Genomic DNA, 24,816 nt, shown 5'->3' on the forward strand with positions numbered 1-24,816 from the left:
CCTGGGCCCTATGCACTAGTGGAGAGCTGTAGGGAGTAGATTATCCTATATTGGACTGCAGCAGCAACATTCATATCCACCATCAACTCCCTATTTCATACCCTCACTCCCCTGCCACCCCCCTCTATCCCCCCACTCTCTAGCTCCTCCACCCCCCCACTCTCCAGCTCCTCCACCCCACATCCTTCGCTTCTCTCCCACATTCCAACACCCCCCCTCCATCTTCCCTCTGTTCTCTCTGGTTGTGATAAGTCGTATGAGCCTTGACTTATCGCCTCATAACATCCTCTCCTGTTTCTGTAGCGTGAAGCAGTATGATGTACCAGTACCCCCCCCCGGATAGGACGCTAGTCTATCGCAGGGCCTTGGTTGTGAAGATAACACAGATCTTATCGAGTCTTTTGCAGTAAAGGATACTAAGCACCAGGGTGATGAAGGCCAGTAGTGTCATGCCCAGTCGTAGGTGAGCCACGCTGTATTCTCCCTGAGTCTTGGCCAGCCTGTAGGTTAGAGCCGACTGAAGACACACAAACAGCATACTGGTGGGGAACGCTACCCCTGCCCCCACATAGTGGAGAATCTTAGCATTGTCCACCTGGGAGGGAGCAAGCGAGAGGGAAGATAGAAAGAGAGAGATGCATTGATTAGCATAGGCTTGATTTTCATTGTCTCAATGGCATTGAACAAGGCACATACTGAATACACTGAAGACGTCACATTGACACACATGATGGCATATGATGCTAGACAAAAGCCCCCTCTCTGTTCCAACCTCTAGTGCTGCTGTGGCTCAATTTGGCCAGAAGGGGGCAGCAGCAGTCAGTCATTGATACTACTGAGTCAGGTAACTCAGTGACCCTGCTGTGTTGTCAATGGAGCCACCTGTTACTTTTATTCTTTCTTTAGACAGAAATAGAAACTGGGAAAGAGGGGGTGCGAGCGAGGGGGGGTGCGAGCGAGCAGGGCAGGCAGGGAGGGAGCGAGCGAGCGAGCAGGGCAGGCAGGGAGGGAGCGAGCGAGCGAGCGAGCAGGGCAGGCAGGGAGGGAGCGAGCGAGCAGGGCAGGCAGGGAGGGGAGAGCAGGAGCGAGCGAGCCCAGGAGCAGGGGCAGGGAGGGAGCAGGGAGCGAGCAGGGAGGAGCAGGCAGGGAGGGAGGAGCGAGCAGGGCAGGGGCAGGAGGGAGCGAGCAGGGAGGGAGCCCAGGGAGCAGGGAGCCCAGGAGCAGGGAGGGAGCAGGGGAGCAGGGAGCGAGCAGGGAGCAGGGAGGAGGGAGCAGGGAGCAGGGAGGGAGCGAGCAGGGAGCAGGAGGGAGCAGGGAGGGAGCGAGCAGGGAGCAGGGAGGGAGGGAGCAGGGAGGGAGCAGGGAGGGAGCAGGGAGCAGGGAGGGAGCGAGCAGGGAGCAGGGAGGGAGCGAGCAGGGAGGGAGCAGGGAGGGAGCAGGGAGCGAGCAGGGAGGGAGCGAGCAGGGAGGGAGCAGGGAGCGAGCAGGGAGCGAGCAGGGAGGGAGCGAGGAGGGAGGGAGCGAGCAGGGAGGAGCAGGGAGGAGCAGGGAGGAGCAGGAGGGAGCAGGGAGCAGAGCAGCAGGAGCGAGCAGGAGGAGCAGGGAGGAGCAGGAGGAGCCGAGCAGGAGCGAGCAGGGAGCCGAGCAGGGAGCGAGCAGGGAGCGAGCAGGGAGCGAGCAGGGAGCGAGCAGGGAGCCGAGCAGGGAGCCGAGCAGGGAGCGAGCAGGGAGCCGAGCAGGGAGCCGAGCAGGGAGCCGAGCAGGGAGGGAGCAGGGAGGGAGCAGGGAGGGAGCAGGGAGGGAGCAGGGAGCGATAGGTCAGTGAGAAAGAGAGAGAGGTGAGAAAGAGGCCAGTGGTACAGTAGAGTATAACACCTCCTTGTCCCTCCTGAATTTGATCACGTTGCCAGGCTGAAACACACAATACACAAAGGAGCATGTGACCACACACACACACACACACACACACACACACACAGGCCTCAGTGGCACCAGACAGTCCGATGGAACCTGATAACAGAACAGCATACACTCAAAGCAGCTTTAAACAATGCAGGGTACTGACCAGACCAAGGGGACCGACAGAATAAATGTGTGTCAAATCACCTTTATCAATTGGTAGTTCTCCCAGAACTACTACAATCCATATGAAAATGACAATAGTTAGGCTAGCTATTATTAACTAAGACGAGGGACTAATTTATCAGACCAAAGGCTTCGGCTACAGTAACAGCTTTCCGTTGCCCTCACTAACTCAGTATGAAATGACAGTAGGTTTTCTAGGCTCTTCCTTAGAGACCAAATTAATTAAATTTCTCTCTATGGCTCTTCCTATAAAATCAAAGACAAAACAGCCAGCTACAGTATATAATTACTGTTGACATAACACATATCAATGTTACAGATAAAGACAGCTTGCAGTGCAGTAACACCTCTCATCCCTCTCCTCGTTAGCTGTGTCCATTAGGTAAATCCTATTGCTTCTGGTCCAACACTTTCCTATTTAGCTGTCACACACAGACACCAGTAGAGTTGAGGAAAGGAAAGTACAGTCTTTCTGCAAGTCTTTCCAATGTAAACCCCTTCAGCTAGCCATATGTTCTAATGCTGCCCGCCCAGCCAACGTCTGCAGTTGACTTTGGCAGGCAGTAAATGCTAGGATGTCATCTATCTACCCGTTGTAGGCTGGGTGAAGAGGCTGTGTAACACACTGACTTTTAAGTCATTTAGCAGACGCTCTTATCCAGAGTGACTTACAGGAGCAATTAGGGTTCCTCAAGAGCACCGACAGATTCTTCACCTAGTCGGTTCAGGGATTCGAACCAGCGACCTTTCGGTTACTGGCCCAACGCTCTTAACCGCTAGGCTACCTGCCCTTAACCGCTAGGCTACCTGCCGGCCACACACATGCCCAAGCGAGGACAAAGTACAAAAGTAACTCTTGAAAGTGTTTACTGGTAATATCCTGTATTTATTATGTTGCTAATGTTGCTTCAGGTGAAAGGGACAAGCAGGTCAGAGGTCATGTAAGGGATGGAATAGAGTACCAGGATGATGCAGAGCGTAGAAAAGAGAGGGTTTTAATAGCGAGAGCAAAAAATAGGCTTAGAAAGAAGGTAGGAAGGATAATTCAGAACAGGGAGAATTGGAATGGTGAAATAGGTGTAAAGAGAGATGTCTGTGGCCCAGAGAACCTTCAGTTGTCTCTAGGAGAGAGAAGCAGACTGACTTCCAGTCATGCCTTTCACACCTCCCTCCCCCCGCCTGCCTGTCTCATCTCCTCATCTCTCCTCTCCTGTGTTCTCTCTCCCGGTCAGCGCCCACAGAGGGAACACCCAAAGAAGTGTACTATTCCCATTCACCCCTGGTGTGTGTGGGTGTGTGTGTGTGGCCATCTATTTCAGGTCCTCCTGTCTAAAAGGGTCTGAGTCAAAGAGCCCTGCCCTGCATAACACAACATGATGTCCTAAAAGTGTTATTATATAGCCTAGTACTTTTAGTGATTGTGTTGTTTCTGATGCTCGGTGAGGCTTTCATCTTAGTACTGTTTGTGCTACTGTTCCAGCTGCAAACACAGCCTATTTCATTTTCACTGCTTCAAATTGGTCTACTAATGTGAGTGTTAAATATGCTATGTCTATGTATTTATGTAGCTATACATGTATAATATAGATCTGTATTTGCATTGCTTTGTGTAGCAATTTTTTTACAATTAATTAAGTTTTATGTCATCCAACACTACTGCAGCGGGGACTGGCTCTGATTGGTGATTGAATACAGAAAGTTCCAGAGACTGGCTCTGATTGGGTACAGATGGGATCTGTGACACGTGTGCACACAGTCTGCTCCTGGCTGTAACAAACACACATGCGTGCCGTGATGACTCACTTAAACCCCCCCTCCCCGTAAAATCTCCCTCCAGTTTTTCACAACGCTCTGCTGGCAGACAGGCCCCAGAGGATAGGAGGGAGAAAGGGAAGGGAGGGAAGTGAGTCACTGATGATACTCCCTGTTCTTACCACAGATAGAAAAATGAGACCGATATTTCACTGGATGTAGAAATATGAAGCATCCGCTTGGCATTTTCACTCATTAACAAATATGGTAGTGAGAGGAAGCCCACTGGCAGGCAGTGAGAGAAGATGGAACTAGATGGATTTTGGCCTCCATTCTGCAAATCTTCTCATCGATGAAACATTTGATCTCAATAGAGTTCTCTGTTCCCAAAACTAGAATCTGTTATGAACAGAGTAGACTACGTTGTGTAGACTTTAGCCATTGCCAATGTTTTTAAAAAATTGCATTGTTTAGGAGTGCGAAGTCCAATTGAGTTATTGCACACGGCCATGTCACAGAGTAGGCGTTCCCTGATGGAAATATACAGATATACGCTAGAACAGGCCAATAGGATCTTGCTAGCTCATGCTTGGCTCTGCCCACTATGACATCTGTTCCCATAGGAAACGACAGGCTGAGGTGTTTCTTGCCTTAGTGATAAAAATCTTTGCTCTTACTTTCGCTTTGACACACACACACACTAAAGGCATGCTTCCCATCTGAAACAGTGATATTATCGTTTCGGTCTTCTGCAAAGGTTTTTTCGGCAGTTTACGCACACAAAAAAATCTTCCTGAAGCAAGCCGAACTTCAGTCTCCGAAGTCTATGCCCTTTCTTTGGTGATTGGTCAACAGTAGGGATTCTTTAATGAAGTGTGTTTGTTGTCATTCAACAAGAGACAACTCGTTTTCATGCACATTGTTTTAATTAGAAAAACTGCACCAAATATCTTAGATTTAAAATTGTTCGACCAAGATCTCTACAAAAAACGTAAAAATGAATGACAACTCAAGATTAATTCGGACTATTTTGAGTTAGTGTAAACTGGCTATGGCGTCTCAAAATGGACAAACAGTACTATTGCCACTATTTTCTTGTTTTTCAAGCAAAGATCTTCCAAGGGAGTATGCGGGCACACTAGTTTGGTTTGCGCCAGCCGAACTGAAGCATGCTGACGCCTTTAACTCATCTCTGTCATAGCCCACACTTACCCACAGTTGGCACGGTGTATGAGCCACCGGACAGGCTTACTTTGTGACCAAGGGATTTAACTGTTAAACTGGCCTCTAAGAGGTGTGGTTCAGATGAGGCTGGTGGGAGAAGCTATAGGAGGACAGCCTAATGTAAGTAATGACTGGAATGGAAGAAATGGAACAGAGTCAAACATGTGGTTTCCATATGTTAGATGCGTTTCATACCGGACCAACTAATGAGCCTGTCCTCCTATAGCTCCTCACACCAGCCTCCTCTGGTGGGGTTAGAGGTGTGAGGCTGAGTGAGAGGCCCTATCAAAAGCTTCAGCAGAGTAGAAGGGTAATGTTAGGGGCCCTAATACTTTATTGTTTCACATCCATCTTCAACACAACCATGTCTTACAACCTCCCCCTGTCAGGAAGCTCTCATATTAACACCCTGAGTCATATCAACACATGGCATGATGACTTATTATTAGTTAGGGATTTGAAGGTTCTTCTTTGATAAGATGAATGCTTCAGTTTGTTTGATATTTGGGATGCTTCTCATTAATTCTCCTTCCTCCCGGCCCCCGAGTGGCGCAAAGGTCTAAGGCACTGCATCTCAGTGCAAGAGACGTCACTAAAGTCCCTGGTTCAAATCCAGGCTGTATCACATATCCGGCCGAGAATGGGAGTCCCATAGGGCGGCGTACAATTGGCCCAGCATCGTCAGGGTTTGGCCGGTGTAGGCCGTCAATGTAAATAAGAATTTGTTCTTAACTGACTTGCCTAGTTAAATAAAGGTTAAATAAAACATGTATTCCTCCTGTCGTTGTTCCTTTGTAAGTGCTTTCATTTAATTATTTTATTGTGTGAAACACTTGTACTAAAAAGCACTACACATAAGGTTATTATTAATTATCTAAAAAAAACTCAGCACCATCTGTAATATCCCTCAGTGTATTTAGTGGGTGTTCATTTCAAGGAAGGACAGAAAGCTCAGAGACGTACAGTAAATACCCATGGAAGTAACAACTTCCTCTATTTTTGCCGAGTCACCAGAGTTGGTAGAGGGAAGACCACAGAAGACCTCTGCAAAAACATTAAATGATGAACAGATTTCTTGAGTTACCTTAGATTCATTCGGACTATTTTGGGGTCGGGGTATATTGGCTACTGTGTCTCAAGTGGGACAAACAGTACAATTGCTGCTTTTTTTCTCATTTTTCAAGCAAAGGTCTTTTAAGAGAGTATGCGAGTAACAGACTTTCACGTCGCCTAGTTGAGTTCTGCAAGGAGCAAACCGAACGTAGTATGCAGACGCCTTAAAGGAGAATCAGGGGAGTAGTGAAGGTGTCAGCTTTACACCTCTCCTCTAAAGTTTTGTTATGAAGAGTCCATGTCTGGCATTCAGGGTAGAAACATCCTGTACACACACACACACACACCACTTCCTTCCACAAACCCACCGCCCAGAGCCTTGAACGCCCAGAGCCCTGAACGCCCAGAGAGTAAGCAGTAGAGTTGCAACTTTTTTTTTTATATCCTGGTGGAGGATTCCTGAAATCAGGAGGGAAAAAGCGAGTAGGTAATCCTCGGTCTACGAATTATCGTTCTCTGAAATACCTGGGAATTATATGAATGTTTGCAAGCCTAGTAGAGAGTAGGGACGGACAGAGATATATTAGGATAAATGGAGAGGGGGAAAGAGGGAGGAAGTCATTCCAGACATAACTAATTGCAGGCAAAGGCCTAATGTACTGAATGTTAAGGAACCCGCCCCCCCTTCCTCCACTTGTCTCTAAGGCAACCCTCCTATAGTACCCCAAATTGGCACCGTGCGAGCGACTTGGCATCAAAGTTCCAAATATTTAAACTTGCAGAAACTATGTCCTGAACAACTAAACAACCACAGGGCAGGAATTAAGGTGGGATGCCTCACTACCCTAATAGTGTGTGTGTGTGTGTGTGTGTACCCCCATACGTGAGCGGTCCATAACTACAACATGAAGCAGTTCTGGAATGCAGAAGCACCAGCAGAGGAAGGACAGGAGGAGAGAGAGGACAGGAGGAGAGAGGGGACAGGAGGAGAGAGAGGACAGGAGGAGAGAGAGGACAGGAGGAGAGAAAGGACAGGAGGAGAGAGGAGGAGACAGGAGGAAAGTAGAGGAGGGGACAGAGGAGAGAGGGGTGGAGGTGGAGAGTAGGAGAGGTTAGGAGAGGTGGAGAGTAGGAGAGGTTAGGAGAGGTGGAGAGTAGGAGAGGGCAGAGGACAGAGAGAGGACAGAGAGAGGACAAAGAGAGGACAAAGAGAGGACAAAGAGAGGACAAAGAGAGGACAGGGGACAGAGAGAGGACAAGAGGAGAGAGAGGACAGGAGGAGAGAGAGGACAGGAGGAGAGAGGAGGACAGGAGGAGAGAGGAGGAGAGAGAGGACAGGAGGAGGAGAGGAGAGAGAGGACAGGAGGAGAGAGGAGGAGAGAGAGGACAGGAGGAGAGAGAGAGGAGAGGAGAGGACAGGAGGAGAGAGGAGGAGAGAGAGGACAGGAGGAGAGAGGAGGAGAGAGAGGACAGGAGGAGAGAGGAGGAGAGAGAGGACAGGAGGAGACAGGAGGAGAGTAGAGGAGAGGTGAGGGGAGAGAGAGGACAGAGAGGAGGGGACAGAGAGGAGAGAGGGGTGGAGGTGGAGAGTAGGAGAGGTGAGGACAGGAGGAGAGAGAGGACAGGAGGAGAGAGGTGGATAGTAGGAGAGGTGAGGAGAGGTGGATAGTAGGAGAGGTGAGGAGAGGTGGATAGTAGGAGAGGTGAGGGGTGAGAGGACAGGTGGAGAGAGGTGGAGAGGACAGAGAGGAGGAGAGTAGGAGAGGTGATGAGAGGAGGAGAGAGAGGACAGGAGGAGAGAGGAGGAGAGAGAGGACAGGAGGAGAGAGGAGGAGAGAGGACAGGAGGAGACAGGAGGAGAGTAGAGGAGAGGTGAGGGGAGAGAGAGGACAGAGAGGAGGGGACAGAGAGGAGAGAGGGGTGGAGGTGGAGAGTAGGAGAGGTGAGGACAGGAGGAGAGAGAGGACAGGAGGAGAGAGGTGGATAGTAGGAGAGGTGAGGAGAGGTGGATAGTAGGAGAGGTGAGGGGTGAGAGGACAGGTGGAGAGAGGTGGAGAGGACAGAGAGGACAGAGAGGAGGAGAGTAGGAGAGGTGATGAGAGGAGAGGTGGAGAGAGTGGACAGAGGTGGAGGTGAGGAGAGGTGAGGAGGAGAGCGAGGACGGCGAGAGAGGACGGCGAGAGAGGACGGCGAGAGAGGACGGCGAGAGAGGAGAGGTGGAGAGAGAGGAGAGGTGGAGAGAATAGAAAAGGGTTAGGGCAGCAGAGGAGAGGTAGGGACAGATAAAGAGTGTGAAACAGTTGTGTTGCTGAACGCACGTACCTGGAAGTTGCCAATCATGATGAGTCCTGCAGCACAGATCCAGCCGGTGGATAGGCCTGCTGTGTTCAACACACAGTTCTGATACTTCTCTATCACATGGGCATAACGTAGGAATACTATCACCATCACTGTAGAGAGAGAGAGAGAGATTTTCCAATGGTTTCCAGGAAATTTGCCAGGTGACAATACTAGGGAAGGGATGGGGAAGAATAGGGAAGAAGGGGTGAAGGGAGAGACCAGGTGAGTTACACTAGTGAAATAGGAGAGAGAGGGGGAGAGAGACCAGTAGAGTTACACTAGTGAAATAGGAGAGAGAGGGGGAGAGAGACCAGTAGAGTTACACTAGTGAAATAGGAGAGAGAGGGGGAGAGAGACCAGTAGAGTTACACTAGTGAAATAGGAGAGAGAGGGAGGGGGGGGACCAGGTGAGTTACACTAGTGAAATAGGAGAGAGGGGGACCAGGTGAGTTAAACAAGTGAAATAGGAGAGAAAGAAAAGGAAAGGGGTACAGACCGAGGGGTCATTGCTAATGGGTTTGGACTGGTTGTACTGTCACTAATGCAGACATGCTACACTGGTCTCTGTTTGGGCTTCATTGTACCTGTCTAATTGAAGATAGCTGTGAGGGAAGGAAGAGTGGAGAGAGAGTGGGAGGAAGGGGAGAGAGTGAGAGGGAGGGACAACAAGAGAGTGGGAAAGAGGAAGGGGAGAGTGGGAAGGAGAGGGTGAGGTGGGTATAGAACTAGGAGCCCCTTGCATCGTGACCTCAAGCTGAGATGCCCGGGTCATGTTCATGAGGGCACGCAACAGAATTGAAAAATATATATATTTTGCAACAGAAAACAAATGTTTTTATTCTAATTGCACAAGCCTACATAATGCCTCTCTGTTTCAGTCTTTTTTATCTGTTAAATCCCAATGAACAGGGGCCCGTTCCAAGGCAGGAGGGACTAGTACTGTTGAAGTAGGGCCTCCACCACAGGCTCCTTAAGGTAGGTTAGGGTTTCCTTAATGGTGGGTCGAAATACCATTGTTGCTAAACCCAGACAGGTGTTGGTATGGGTGTTGCTGTGCAAACCCTGCCTGGCGTCAGTACAGGACACACACACTGTTTGGACAAAGATCGAGAACCACAGTTCTGACATTAACTTAAACATACATTATGGGACAGAAGGAATTCTGCCAGTAAACATACACCTTGGGGCAGAGTGATGTTATGAAAGAACAGACCAACAAAAGCAGCTAGCTAGAGTTCCCCTGCCGCAGGGCATTAAGCTGGGGTTTCATTGTGTGTGTGTTTGTGTGTGTTGCCTACGCGCATGTGTGTTCAGTGCACCCAAGTCATTTCAACGAAGTGAGGTAAGTTACAAGCATGGAAAAACAAACAGCCTGGTCTCCGGGCTAGTAGGAAAAGGAAATGGTGCCTTATTTCTCTCTCTGTGTTCTGGTTTCTATTCAACAGAAAACACTGAGGAGAAAGAAAGCTAATTGGCGTTTACTGCATTCAATTACAGTGTCTGGTCTGTGCACTGGCTAGTTGCCTAGCTAGCAGTCTTCGTCAATAAGGTCCAGCTCTGTATTTATTTAAAAACAACAGTTTTCGTATTGAAGCCTTCAACATGTTTAAGTTTGATAATCAAATATACATTTCCCCCTGAAAACATCTGAACATCTCTGGCAGTACATTCAGTGTCATTGACGATCGCAACAGTATCCTTCTCTGAGAATACCGGTCATCCCATAATAGATTCAAAAGGTAGACACAGAATGTGTAGTAACTAAAGCAATTGATGAGTAAGCACCTGCAGTGACCACCATGTTACCATGGAAGGACCTACTGTAGCACTTCTGAACAAGGTTCACCAGCTAGAAGAAAACTGGACTGAAACAGGGAGGGACTCTGTAAGAAAATAAAAGCTTGTTTTCATTTTGCATTGCAAAACTTTGTTATGTTTGAAATGAGTGTCCTAATGAATGACCCTGGCATTGCATTGAAGAACATAGCTGTTGTAAATGTCCATAGCCAATACCAAATTAAACGTGCCCCAACCACAGATCATCATGTGCCTGTTTGCGTTCCTCCCCCTAGCCCGCTGTCCCCACTACTCAACGGGTTGCTCTGGTTCTCTCTGAACTCAGGAAGGAGGGGGAACCTGAGCCATGGCTTTGAGCCAGACCCACCCTGTATTCGAGAGTATGCTGCACCTCAACCGATGGCGGGCACAACAAACCCCTCAGATGATGTAAGATTGCATAATTCCATTAGATTATCAAATAGTTTGAAAACCCTTCTGTACGCTTTTAAATGATATTAAACTCCACAGTTGATATTTTCCAGTGATGAAGACATGGACGTCTCATGGTGTGGTATGCAAAAATGGGTCAACTTTGGGCACTTCTATCTTCTGAATGTTTCGCCATTCAGATCCAGTCACTTTCTGACCACTTCTTCCATGGGCAAATATGTATGGAACGTTATGTTTAAATCAAAAAGGGTTGCAGTGAAAAAGTACAAATGAAATGACACATTCTCTAAAAACTCAGCTGCTACACACCCTAAAAAAGCTTTGATCTAAACTAAAGCAATGTTTCTCCTATTCATTAAGACCCTCTATAGCTCCCTCTCCCCGTTTTCTACCCAATATGGAGTGATTGGCTATGTGTTCTCACGTCAGAGCTAAGTTAAGCAATCTCGGTTCTCTGTGGGGTCAAGTCAGAGCTAAGTTAAGTGAGGGAAAGCGCTTTATCAAGGCTCCGGGAGGGACAAATGTCCTGGGCTACGTCCCAAATGGCACCCTATTTCCTACATGGGGCCCTGGTCAAAAGTTGTCCACTCTGAGTCGTGCACTGTAGGGAATAGTGTGTCATTTGGTTCGCAGTCCTGAACTAAAATATGTCATGTTCAAGGGATAGTTCACCCAAATTACAAAATGACTTGGCTTCCTGACCCTATAAGCAGACCATGGACAGGGTATGACAGCAATTCATGCTTTGGTTTAGTTTCCCTGGCACTGATTCCACATGACCAATATTAGCATTTGTTAAAATCATCCATAAGTATCTCAAATTGATTCAGAAGCTCCACAGAGTCACTAATCGTTGAACATTCGTGAAAAATGCCAATATGGGTCCCATGACTTGAATTGGATTTGTGCAACAAATGCTAAAACATTAGCATGTGCCAGAGAAACTAAACCCTTTTGGGTGAACTACCACTTTAAACTTTATTTGTGATGGTGAAATACCACACTGTCGGGGAGACAAACTCAGGCAAGACAATGTAATCAAACCCAGGCCAGACGTCATAATGTGCTCTGAGAGTTCAAGTGGACGCTGGGCCAGCAACCCTTCCATCAGTCAGTATCAGTCAGCTAGGCCAGCCACCCTTCCATCAGTCAGTATCAGTCAGCTGGGCCAGCCAGCCTTCCATCAGTCAGTATCAGTCAGCTGGGCCAGCCAGCCTTCCATCAGTCAGTATCAGTCAGCTGGGCCAGCCAGCCTTCCATCAGTCAGTATCAGTCAGCTGGGCCAGCCACCCTTCATCAGTCAGTATCAGTCAGCTGGGCCAGCCACCCTTCATCAGTCAGTATCAGTCAGCTGGGCCAGCCACCCTTCATCAGTCAGTATCAGTCAGCTGGGCCAGCCACCCTTCATCAGTCAGTATCAGTCAGCTGGGCCAGCCACCCTTCCAGTCAGTATCAGACAGCTGTTGTTCTCAAGCATGTAGGCTACTCTACTACATCATAACAATTCAAATGTACAAGTGGAGTAAGCTATGAATGTTAGAGCACTAAAATGGAATTCTATTTTACACAGTCAAGTTCAACAATATAGGCCTCCTACTGGGGTTCAACGGTAAAGACGTTAACTGCTTGATCTTGTGCAGTGCAAACACTTGCCCGGAAAAGTCAACCCTCGGCATCTATAGGGTTGAATTATAACACAAATTTGCCGTCGAAAGTTTCCAATAGTTAACTCAACATCCAAGAGGAAAATAATTAGCTAGCTAGCTAGCAAGTCCAGCAAGGTTAGCAAGTAAGTAGGCTATGCACATTTACAAGCAATGTGTGTGGATCGATGTTTCCCAATATATTATATGCTTTATTATTAACCGTTACCACATGCATTTGTCAGCTAAATTACGCTTTTATTCTGTATCACCCAACTCTCATTTATAATAAATCTGGTTTATAATGAGGGGGATATTACTAGATACATCTTTTTCAGGACACTGTCTTTTCACAATTAATGAACATGCACCTGTGGAACTTTCATTAAGACACTAACAGTAGGCAATTAAGGTCACAGTTATGAAAACTTAGTGTCCTAAGAGGCCTTTCTACTGACTCTGAAAATCACCAAAAGAAAGTTGCCTAGGGTCCCTGCTCATCTGTGTGAACGTGCCTTAGGCATGCTGCAAGGAGGCATGAGGACTGCAGATGTGGCAAGGGCAATACATTGCAATATCCGTACTGTGAGGCACCTAAGACAGCGCTACAGGGAGACAGGATGGACAGCTGATCATCCCCACAGTGGCAGACCACGTGTAACAAAACCTGCACAGGATCGGAACATCACACCTGCGGAACAAGTAAAGGATGGCAACAACAACTGCCAGAGTTACACCAGGAACACACAATCCCTCCATCGGTACTCCGACTGTCCACAATTGTCTGAGAGGGGCTGGCCTGAGGGCTTGTAGGCCTGTTGTAAAGGCAACATCGCCTATGGACACAAACCTACCGTCGCTGGACCAGACAGGACTGGCAAAAAGTGCTCTTCACGGACGAGTCGCAGTTTTGTCTCACCAGGGGTGATGGTCGGATTCGCGTTTATCGTTGAAGGAATGAGCGTTACACCGAGGCCTGTACTCTAAAGCGGGATCGATTTGGAGGTGGAGGGTCCATCAAGGTCTGGGGCAGTGTGTCACAGCATCATCAGACTGAGCATGTTGTTATTTTTTAATATTATTACCTTTATTTAACCAGGTAGGCAAGTTGAGAACAAGTTTTAATTTACAATTGCGACCTGGCCAAGATAAAGCAAAGCAGTTTGACACATACAACAACAGAGTTACACATGGAGTAAAACAAAACATACAGTCAATAATACAGTAGAAAAATAAGTCTTCATGAACGCAGATCGGCATTCAGGTAACGTCGCAACAGATGGGCCAGTTGGATAACTCCCTCGGGCAGATAACGTCGGTTGTCCAGTTGTGAAGGCCCGGTGGGACTCCGCATCGGCAGTAAAACGGGTTCGGATAGGTGAATGTAGCCCAGGAGTGGCTGATGGAACTCTTCAGCTGGCTAACTCCGGAATAATTTATGTTTGCTCCGGGATCGACGTAAGCCAATAGTCACACGGCGAGCAGCTAGCTAACTGCAAGGTCCAGGTGTAAATGTCCAGAGCTTGCGGTTGAAATCCGGGGATATGGAGAGAAAAATAGGTCCGGTATGTTCTGGTCTGAGTCGCGTTGTACAAAAGCTAAAGGATAGCTGATGACCAAAAACCGTGGTTAGCTGAATACTAACGTTAGCCAGTGACTTGGTTAGCTTCTATTGTGGATTTTAGATTTGAGGTAAATAATACTTTTTCTTTTTAAATTGGTGAGGCGGGTTGCAGGAGAGTGTTTTGAAGTTAAGTTTTTGGAAAAGAAAATTATATATTATATATAAATAAATCACACACACGGGACACGACGAGGACAAAGGACGTCTGACTGCTATGCCATCTTGGTAATAATTGCAGGCAATCTCAAAGCTGTCCGTTACAGGGAAGACCTCCTCCTCCCTCATGTGGTACCCTTCCTGCAGGCTCATCCTGACATGACAAAGCCACCAGCCATACTGCTTGTTCTGTGCGTGATTTCCTGCAAGACAGGAATGTCAGTGTTCTGCCATGGCCAGCAAAGAGCCCAGATCGCAATCCCATTGAGCACGTCTGGGACCTGTTAGATCAGAGATCAGAGGGTGAGAGCTAAGGCCATTCCCCCCAGAAATGTCCTGGAACTTGCAGGTGCCTTGGTGGAAGAGTGGGGTAACATCTCACAGCAAGAACTGGCAAATCTGGTGCAGTCCATAAGGAGGAGATACACACACCAGATACTGACTGTTACTTTTGATTTTGACCCCCCCTTTGTTCAGGGACAAATTATTCAATTTCTGTTAGTCACATCTCTGTGGAACTTGTTCAGTTTATGTCTCAGTTGTTGAATCTTAAATCGACCGATTAATCGGAATGGTATTTTTGGGCGCCGATTTATTTAAAAGTTTAAATACCTTTAAACTAGGCAAGTCAGTTAAGAACACATTCTTATTTTCAATGACGGCCTAGGAACGGTGGGTTAACTTCCTTGTTCAGTGGCAGAACGACAGATTATCACCTTGTCAGCTCGGGGGATCCAATCTTGCAACCCTACAGTTAACTGGTCCAACTCTCTAACCACCTGCCTCATTGCACTCCACAAGGAGCCTGCCTGTTACACGAATGCAGTAGAAGCCAAGGTAGGTTGCTAACTAGCATAAAACTTCTTATAAAAAACAATCAATCATAATCACGAGTTAACTACACATGGTTGATATTACTCGTTTATCTAGCGTGTCCTGCGTTGCATATAATCGATGCAACGCTGGGGGATGATTTAACAAAAGCGCATTTGCGAAAAAAGCACCATCGTTGGACGACCTGTACCTAACCATAAACGCCAATGCCTTTCTTAAAATCAATACACAGAAGTATATATTTTTAAACCTGCATATTTAGCTAAAAGAAATCCAGGTTAGCAGGCAATATTAACCAGGTGAAATTGTGTAATTTCTCTGTGTTCATTGCACGCAGTCAGTGCAACAGTTTGTGTTGCCTGGCTCATTGCGAACTAATTTGCCAGACTTTTACGTAATTATGACATAACATTGAAGGTTGTGCAATGTAACAAGAATATTTAGACTTTGGGATGCCACCCGTTCGATAAAATACCGAACGGTTCCGTATTTCACTGAAATAAACGTTTTGTTTTCAAAATGATAGTTTCCGGATTCGACCATATTAATGACCAAAGGCTCGTATTTCTGTGTGTTATGTTATAATTAAGTCTATTATTTGATATAGCAGTTTGACCGAGCGATGGTAGGCAGCAGCAGGCTCGTAAGCATTAATTCAAACAGCACTTTCGTGCGTTTTGCCAGCAGCTCTTCGCAAGCACAGCGTTGTTTATGACTTCAGGCCTATCAGCCTAATGGCTGGTGTAACCGATGTGAAATGGCTAGCTAGTTAGCTGGGTGTGCGCTAATAGCGTTTCAAACGTCACTAGCTCTGAGACTTGGAGTAGTTATTCCCCTATTCCCCGCTGCTTCGAGTGTGGCTGTTGTCAATGTGTTCCTGGTTTGAGCCCAGGTAGGGGCGAGGAGAGGGACGGAAGCTATACTGTTACACTGGCAATACAAGAACATCCAATAGTCAAAGGTATATGAAATACAAAATGGTAGAGAGAAATAGTCCTATAAATACTATATTAACTACAATCTAAAACCTCTTACCTTGGAATATTGAAGTCTCATGTTAAAAGGAACCACCAATTTTCAATTTTTTGTTCTCATGTTCTGAGCAAGGAACTCCAACGTTAGCTTTTTTTACATGGCACATATTGCACTTTTACTTCTCCAACAATTTGTTTTTACATTATTTAAACCAAATTGAACATGTTACATTATTTATTTGAGGCTAAATTGATTTTTATTTATGTATTATATTAAGTTAAAATAAGTGAAATAATTCAGTATTGTTGTAATTGTCATTATTACAAATAAATAACTAATATATACATGTTATTTTTGTATTATTATTTTTTTTTCCTGTATCGGCATTGAAAAATCATAAAATCGGTCGACCTCTAATTTACACGTTAAGTTTGCTGAAAATAAACGCAGTTGACAGAGGACGTTTCTTTTTTTGCCGAGTTTGCTGAAGTAGTGGATGAATCAGATAGACCTATCATATCACGTTCTATGCATTATAATTATCTGGAGAAATGTCACCTGCAATTTGTAAACAAAGCTGCTCTACTTATAATTTGTTGTTAAAAAAAAGTTATTTTTAATCACTGTAGGATAATAGTGATGACATAAAAATATGAAATAACACATATGGAATCATGTAGTAACCAAATCAAAATATATTTGAGATTCTTCAAAGTAGCCACCCTTTGCCTTGATGACAGCTTTGCACTCTCTCAAACAGCTTCATGAGGTAGTCATCTGGAATGCTTTTCCAACAGTCTTGAAGAAGTTCCCACATTTGCTGAGCACTTGTTGACTGCTTTTCCTTCACTCTGCGGTCCAACTCATCCCAAATCATTTCAATTGGGTTGAGGTCTGGTGATTGTGGAGGCCAGGTTATCTGATGCAGAACTCCATCTCTCCTTCTTGGTCAAATAGCCCTTAGACAGCCTGGAGGTGTGTTTGTTATTGTCCTGTTGAAAAACAAATGATCGTGGGGTGGGACTAAGCGCACACCAGATGGGATGGCGTATAGCTACAGAATGCTGTGGTAGCCATGCTGGTTAGGTGTGCCTTGAATTCTAAATACCATCACACAACTTCCTCCATTCTTCACGGTGGGAACCACACGTGGAGATCATCCGTTCACCTATGGAAAATCTCAAATTTGGACTCATCAGACCAAAAGGACAGATTTCCACCAGTCTAATGTCCATTGATCATTTTTCTTGGCCCAAGCAAGTCTCTTCTTATTATTGGCGTCCTTTAGTAGTGGTTTCTTTGCAGCAAATCGACCATGAAGGCCTGAATCACAGTCTCCTCTGAACAGTTGATGTTGAAATGTATCTGTTACTTGAACTCTGAAGCATTTATTTGGGCTGCAATCTGAGTTGGAGTTCATTTAAGCAGGAAAAGCCTATTGAGATCCAGAGTCTCTTTTTCAAGGGAGACCTGGGCAAGGCAGCAACACTCAATACATTACAGAAATAAAACATACAACAATACAACATGATCCAGCCTAAAAAAAGCATTTACACTCCTCCATAACAGAGTCTCCCATCAAAATTTGAAATGAATTCAGTGGCACTAACATATCTAGATGAAGCATGGATTGTAGACTACTCCATGCCTCTGGTGCACAAGATGAGAAGGCAGTCTAAAACTGTGAATGTTCTGGCGGCTTTAAGTAGCAACCACCTAGCAGACCGGGTATGATACCTGCTGGTGGTGAAAGAGACCAGACTACAGAGGTAAAGAGGGAGTTTACCAAAAAGGGTTTTGTAGATAAACACATACAAATGTAGCTTTCTGCGCATATAAAGTGAGGTGTAACCTACCATTTGGTACAAGGTGCAATGGTGGGTGAGTGACTTGGTATTTGTAATAAAAGAGCATGGATGCATGATACACAGAGTGTAAGACAGAGGCTGCATGCATATACAACAAGTCACCATAATCAATTATAGAGAGAAAAGTGGCCTGAACAATGTTCTTTCTAGCCATAACTGGGAAGCAAGCCTTATTACGAAAATAAAAACACAATTTAAATTGAATCTTTCTCACAAGATTATCCATATGAACTTTAAAGGACAACTTGTCATCCAACCATATACAAAGGTATTTTTAGGATGACACTTGTTCAATGGATAAGCTACCAGATATGACAATGCGAACCTTCTCTGTCTGAGTGCGAGCTCTGGTAAAGTTCATGAAATGTGGGTTTTTTTGTAGATCCAAGACCCGTTTGAGACCATAAAGGGAGGGCCTGCAGTAACTGAAAAGCAGTCAGGAGCTCTTCAACAGCCTGAACCAGAGAAGGAGCACATGAATATATGACTATCATCTGCATATAGATGCAACTTTGCTGGTTGCATCCCATTTCCCAAATCATTCATACAAATTTAGAACACCATAGCAGCTAAAATGGAACCCTGACGATGTCTGAGGCTGGTAACTCTAATGAACTTGTCCTCTGCAGCAGAGGTGATTCTGAGTCTTCCTTTGCTGTGGCGGTCCTCATGAGGGCCAGTTTCATCATAGCGCTTGAAGGTTTTTGCGACTGCACTTGAAGAAACTTTCAATGTTACTGAAATTTTCTGGATTGACTGACCTTCATATCTTAAAGTAATGATGGGACTGTCGTTTCTCTTTGCTTATCTGAGCTGTTCTTGCCATAATATGGACTTGGTCTTTTACCAAATAGGGATATCTTCTGTATGCTAACCCTACCTTGTCACAACACAACTGATTGGCTCAAACGCATTAAGGAAAGACATTCCACAAATAAACTTTTACAAGGTACACCTGTTAATTGAAATGCATTCCAGGTGACTACCTCATGAAGCTGATTGAGAGAATGCCAAGAGTATGCAAAGCTGTCAAGGCAAAGGGTGGCTACTTTGAAGAATCTCAAATATATTTAGATGTTTTTAAAAAAGTGGTTACTACATGATTCCATGTGTTATTTCATATTTTTTGGTCTTCATTTACATTACATTTAAGTCATTTAGCAGACGCTCTTATCCAGAGCGACTTACAAATTGGTGCGTTCACCTTAAGACATCCAGTGGAACAGCCACTTTACAATAGTGCATCTAAATCTTTTAAGGGGGGTGAGAAGGATTACTTTATCCTATCCTAGGTATTCCTGAAAGAGGTGGGGTTTCAGGTGTCTCCGGAAGGTGGTGATTGACTCCGCTGTCCTGGCGTCGTGAGGGAGTTTGTTCCACCATTGGGGGGCCAGAGCAGCGAACAGTTTTGACTGGGCTGCGCGGGAACTGTACTTCCTCAGTGGTAGGGAGGCGAGCAGGCCAGAGGTGGATGAACGCAGTGCCCTTGTTTGGGTGTAGGGCCTGATCAGAGCCTGGAGGTACTGAGGTGCCGTTCCCCTCACAGCTCCGTAGGCAAGCACCATGGTCTTGTAGCGGATGCGAGCTTCAACTGGAAGCCAGTGGAGAGAGCGGAGGAGCGGGGTGACGTGAGAGAACTTGGGAAGGTTGAACACCAGACGGGCTGCTGCGTTCTGGATGAGTTGTAGGGGTTTAATGGCACAGGCAGGGAGCCCAGCCAACAGCGAGTTGCAGTAATCCAGACGGGAGATGACAAGTGCCTGGATTAGGACCTGCGCTGCTTCCTGTGTGAGGCAGGGTCGTACTCTGCGGATGTTGTAGAGCATGAACCTACAAGAACGGGCCACCGCCTTGATGTTAGTTGAGAACGACAGGGTGTTGTCCAGGATCACGCCAAGGTTCTTAGCGCTCTGGGAGGAGGACACAATGGAGTTGTCAACCGTGATGGCGAGATCATGGAACGGGCAGTCCTTCCCCGGGAGGAAGAGCAGCTCCGTCTTGCCGAGGTTCAGCTTGAGGTGGTGATCAGTCATCCACACTGATATGTCTGCCAGACATGCAGAGATGCGATTATCTTCACTATTCTACAATGTAGAAAATAGTACAAAAAACTAAAACTCTGGTATAGGTAGGTGTGTCCAAACTGTTGACTGGCACTGTATATTAAACCAGAAAAAAAATGTGTAATTTTATTTGGGACTTACCGAGTCTGGCTTTAAAAGCTGCTACAGCCAGCCAGACGACCTTAAATAGCAGCGGTCATCAAGCCTCCTCTCCCCTGAGTAGGGTAGGGACACGGAAACACACAACTATGAACACACAGTCATACACAGACACAAAGCAGAGCTGGGGTGGCTCTCTGATGCTTGGCATTACGTCCGGCCGCCCTGGCCCACAGTGGATAACACAGACACATGCATGCCCAGGGCTGTGCGTCAATGGAGTGGGCTCAGCCACAGCTGGGAATCATTGACTGGAGCCGTTAGACTCAAACTGCCGACACACACAAGGCACGACACGTGCACATGATGTATGAGTTCTAGGGCTGTTAAACAATTCCAACATTTTATCAAGTTTATCGCAGGATTTGACTAATCATGATCAATCGCAAATTCAGAATTAGCTCAAATTGACCTGTAATTTAAGATTATACAAAAAACATTACAAGAATATTGACATCTTGATTTTGTCCAAAGAAAGTCAGCAAAAACAGGTACATTGACAAAGCACACTTTTTTTATACCTCAAAGTCAACTTGTTGTGACATTGCATCGTTTTTATCTGTATAGATTGTATACAGTAGATATGTATTTGACGTTCAGTGTATTTTGAATGTTTTTTTGAAACAAAAAGAATGTATATTACAAAAAGTTAACTTGAGTTAATTGATTAACTCCGACAACCCAGATCAGTTAATGTGTGTAGACAGACTCACCCATGAAGGATCCAGCGCTGCAGATGAGGCTGAAGAAGCAGCTTTCTGGAGGAAGAGTCCCACATTTACTGTAGAAGGAAACAGGACAACAACGCAGTTCAAAAGACCAATTAGATTACGGGCAAAAAAAAATCAGACAGTGTCTCTCTGTGTGTGTCAGCCTTTTCTCAATTGGGTAAAAGTCTGTCCTCTCCTCAACTCCTCCGTCCTCCTCTCATCTGTGACACGAAAACAGATAAGTGTTTGATATATGTTGGAGTGTCAATTTGTTAACAGGTGAACAAAGGAGTTCGCTCATCTCCTCAATTGCCTTATACAACATTTGATGCATTTTTCAATTCCATCTACAGTGCCTCAGACAGGTCTTCCGAGTGGTGCAGCGGCACTGCAACTCAGTGTTAGAGGCGTCACTACAGACACCCTGGTTCGAATCCAGGCTGTATCACAACCGGCTGTGATTGGGAGTCCCATGGGGCGGCGCACAATTGGCCCAGTGTCGTCCGGGTTTCGCCGGTGTTGGCCGTCATTGTAAATAAGAATTAGTTCTTAACTGACTTGCTTAGTTAAATAAAGATGAAAATATAAAAATCAGACCCCTTGACTTTTCCCTCAATCTACACACAACACCCCATAATGACAAAGCAAAAACATTTAGACATATTTGCAAATTTATTTTAAAAACTGAAAAGTATTCAGACCCTTTACTTAGTACTTTGTTGCTGCACCTTGGCAGCAATTCTTCAAGTCTTCTTGGGTATGACGCTACAAGCTTGGCACACCTGTATTTGGGGAGTTTCTCCCATTCTTCTTTGCAGATCCACTCAAGCTCTGTCAGGTTGGATGGGGAGTGTTGCTGCACAGCTATTTTCAGGTCTCTCCAAAGATGTTCAAAATCGGGTTCACGTCCAGGCTCTGGCTGGGCCAATCAAGGACATTCAGAGACTTGTCCTGAAGCCACTTCTGCGTTGTCTTGGCTGTGTGCTTAAGGGCGTTGTCTTGTTGGAAGGTGAACCTTCACCCGTCTGTGGCCCTGAGCGCTCTGGAGAAGGTTTTCATCAAGGATCTCTCTGTACTTTGCTCCATTCATCTTTCCCTCGATCCGGACTAGTCTCCCAGTCCCTGGCTCTGAAAAACATCCCCACAGCCTGATTCTCCCACCACCATGCATTAGGGATAGTGCCAGGTTTCATCCAGACGTGACACTTGGCATTCAGGCCTAAGTGTTCAATCTTGGTTTCATCAGACTTGAGAATCTTGTTTCTCATGTTCTGGAGAGTCTTTAGGTGCCTTTTGGCAAACTGCGGAGTGGCTTCCATCTGACCACTCTACCATAAATGCCTGATTGGTGGAGTGCTGTAGAGATGGGAGAACCTTCCAGAAGGACAACTATCTCCACAGAGGAACTCTGGAGCTCTGTCAGAGTGACCATCAGTTCTTGGTCACCTCCCTGACCAAAGCCCTTCTCTCTCATTTGCTTATTTCGGGTGGGCGGCCAACTCTAGGAAGAGTTTTTTTCATTTAAGATTTTTTTTGCTTTGTCATTATGGGGTATTGTGTGTAGATTTCTGAGGAAAATGTTTTATTTAATACATTTTAGAATAAGGTTGTGACGTAACAAAATGTGGAAAAGGTCAAGGCGTCTGAATACTTTACAAAGGCACCATATGTAAACACTTGATGAAACAAGGAGAGTAATTTGTTTGTTTCCTCGCCTCGTCTTCTCAATTACCTTTGACCTTTTTCCAAAAGAGGAAAGGAGAGGATGGAGGAAAGGATGGGAGGAATCAGGCAGCTCCAATTGGGAAAAGGTCAGAGTTTCCTTCTCTGCTATAACATAGCATTTGACCTTTCACCTACTCTCCGACCCTTCCTAGAAAGGTGAAGAGGGAAACCAGCTCTTGTCGGGGTGAGGCAATCAGTCATAATACCTGCCTGCGAGCTTCCACCTGTCTGCCTGGTCCCGTCTCCTGTTAAGACCAAGCCCTCTCAGCTGACTGGACCTCGCCACTGTCTCAGAGACACACACTAAAAAGCAAGCAAGCGCACACACCCGACCCTTTCTCTCATTCACAGGTCGATTATAGAACCATGAAACAGTAATTGCAACTTCTAGAGGTAGGAGCCAGTTATCCTGTAAGCTTTTTCAATACCATATAATATATTTGGTCACAATTTCTATAGAAACCATATATTTACATTCCTTAACGGTTCTCTGAAGTTGAAGGCTCTGGGGATGGGAGAGGCTAAACAAAGCACACGTCTCTTAATCATCTCAACCCCCATCGGAAAACTGACTCCTCTTTTCTGGGGAATTCCTGTGTGTGTGCTTTTTAGTGTGTGTGTGTGTGTGTGTGTGTGTGTGTGTGTGTATGTGTTCCACGCGCACACAAATCTGAGCCGTCAGTTATTTTAAGAAACAGGAATCACACACGCATACGCAGACACACACCGGAACCGAGAGAAACAGAGAGAGCGACAGAGGAAGATAGTGACAGTGATACAGAAAGGAAAGGAGGAGACAGAGGGAGAAAGAATGAGGAAAGGAAAGAGAAAGGGGTGGTGACATGAAAGCGAGAAAGAGGGGTAGAGAGCTATATAACAAAGAAGAAAACAGCAAAAACATACACTACCATTCAATGGTTTGGAGTCACTTAGAAATGTCCTTATTTTTGAAAGGTACATTTTTTGTCCATTAACATAAAATTGATCAGAAATACAGTGTAGACATTGTTAATGTTGTAAATGACTATTGTAGCTGGAAATGGCAGATTTTTTTATGGAATATATACATATGAGTAGAGAGGCCCATTATCAGCAGCCATCACTCCTGTGTTCCAATGGCACGTTGTTAGCTAATCCAAGTTTAACATTTAAAAAAAGGCTAACTGATCATTAGAAAACCCTTTTGCAATTATGTTAGCACAGCTAAAAACTGTTGTTCTTCTGATTAAAGAAGCAATAAAACTGGCCTTCAAAACACCAGTCTCTACGTCAACAGTGAAGAAAGAGGATGCTGGCCTTCGAGGCAGAGTTGCAAAGAAAAAGCCATCTCAGAGTTATTTTTTATTGGCCAGTCTGAGAGATGGCTTTTTCTTTGCAACTGCCTAGAAGGCCAGCATCCCGGAGTTGCCTCTTCACTGTTGACATTGAGACTGGCGTTTTGCAAGTACTAGTTAATGAAGCTGCCAGTTGAGGACTTGTGAGGGGTCCGTTTCTCAAACTAGACACTAATGTACTTGTCCTCTTACTCAGTTGTGCACCGGGGCCTCCCACTCTTTCGATGATTCTGGTTAGAGCCAGTTTGCGCTGTTCTGTGAATTGAGTACTACACAGCGTTGTACGAGATCTTCCGTTTCTTGGCAATTTCTCGCATGGAATAGCCTTAATTTCTCAGAACAAGAATAGACTGACTAGTTTCAGAAGAAAGTTCATTGTTTCTGGCCATTTTAAGTCTAATCAAACCCATAAATGCTGATGATCCAGATTCTCAACTAGTCTAAAGAAGCCCAGTTTTATGCTTTTTTTTTTAAATCAGCACAACAGTTTTCAGCTGTGCTAACATAATTGCAAAAGTGTTTTCTAATTATCAATTAGCCTTTTAAAATTATAAACTTGGATTTGCTAACAACGTACCATTGGAACGCAGGACTGATGGTTGCTGATAATGGGCCTCTGCACGCCTATGTTGAGATTCTATAAAAAATGTACATTTAAAAAATTTGCCGTTTCCAGCTACAATAGTCATTTACAACATTAACAATGTCTATGTATTTATGATCAATTTGATGTTATTTAAAAAAATATAATAATAATAATATTAAAAAGTGCTTTTCTTTCAAAAACAAGGACATTTCAAAGTGACCCAAAACTTTTGAGTGCTAGTTTACATGATCAAATACAAAATCTTAGAATCAACTATTAAATACTACTAAAACCCACTGGATTCTCCAATGATATTGAATGAACTACAGGACAAAATACAACACTTCAACTCAAAAAGGCCTGTGGAGTTGATGGTATCCTAAATTAAAATGATAAAATATACAGACCACAAATTCAAATTGGCTATACTCTAACCTCATCCTCAGCTCTGGGATA

At 45.3% G+C, this 24,816-nt stretch overlaps 1 protein-coding gene across 4 annotated transcripts in view; it reads right to left on the bottom strand.

Moving 5' to 3' along the window:
* LOC115134952 (transmembrane protein 150A-like) overlaps nucleotides 1-24,816 on the bottom strand; it is a 47,017-nt gene that overhangs the window by 3,790 nt on the left and 18,411 nt on the right. For 3 of the 4 annotated variants that reach the window (XM_065023076.1, XM_065023072.1, XM_065023074.1), the window contains 3 exons: nucleotides 20,719-20,786; nucleotides 8,437-8,564; nucleotides 418-595 (listed from right to left, as the gene is read on the bottom strand). In XM_065023076.1, coding sequence (XP_064879148.1) covers nucleotides 418-595; nucleotides 8,437-8,564; nucleotides 20,719-20,786 — 374 coding nt within the window. Of the gene's footprint in view, nucleotides 1-417; nucleotides 596-8,436; nucleotides 8,565-20,718; nucleotides 20,787-22,646; nucleotides 22,744-24,816 lie in introns of all 4 variants that reach the window. The other variant, XM_065023075.1, reaches the window with a different exon arrangement.

The sequence above is a fragment of the Oncorhynchus nerka genome, linkage group LG10 (assembly GCF_034236695.1).
Source record: "Oncorhynchus nerka isolate Pitt River linkage group LG10, Oner_Uvic_2.0, whole genome shotgun sequence".
Classification (NCBI taxonomy): domain Eukaryota; kingdom Metazoa; phylum Chordata; class Actinopteri; order Salmoniformes; family Salmonidae; genus Oncorhynchus; species Oncorhynchus nerka.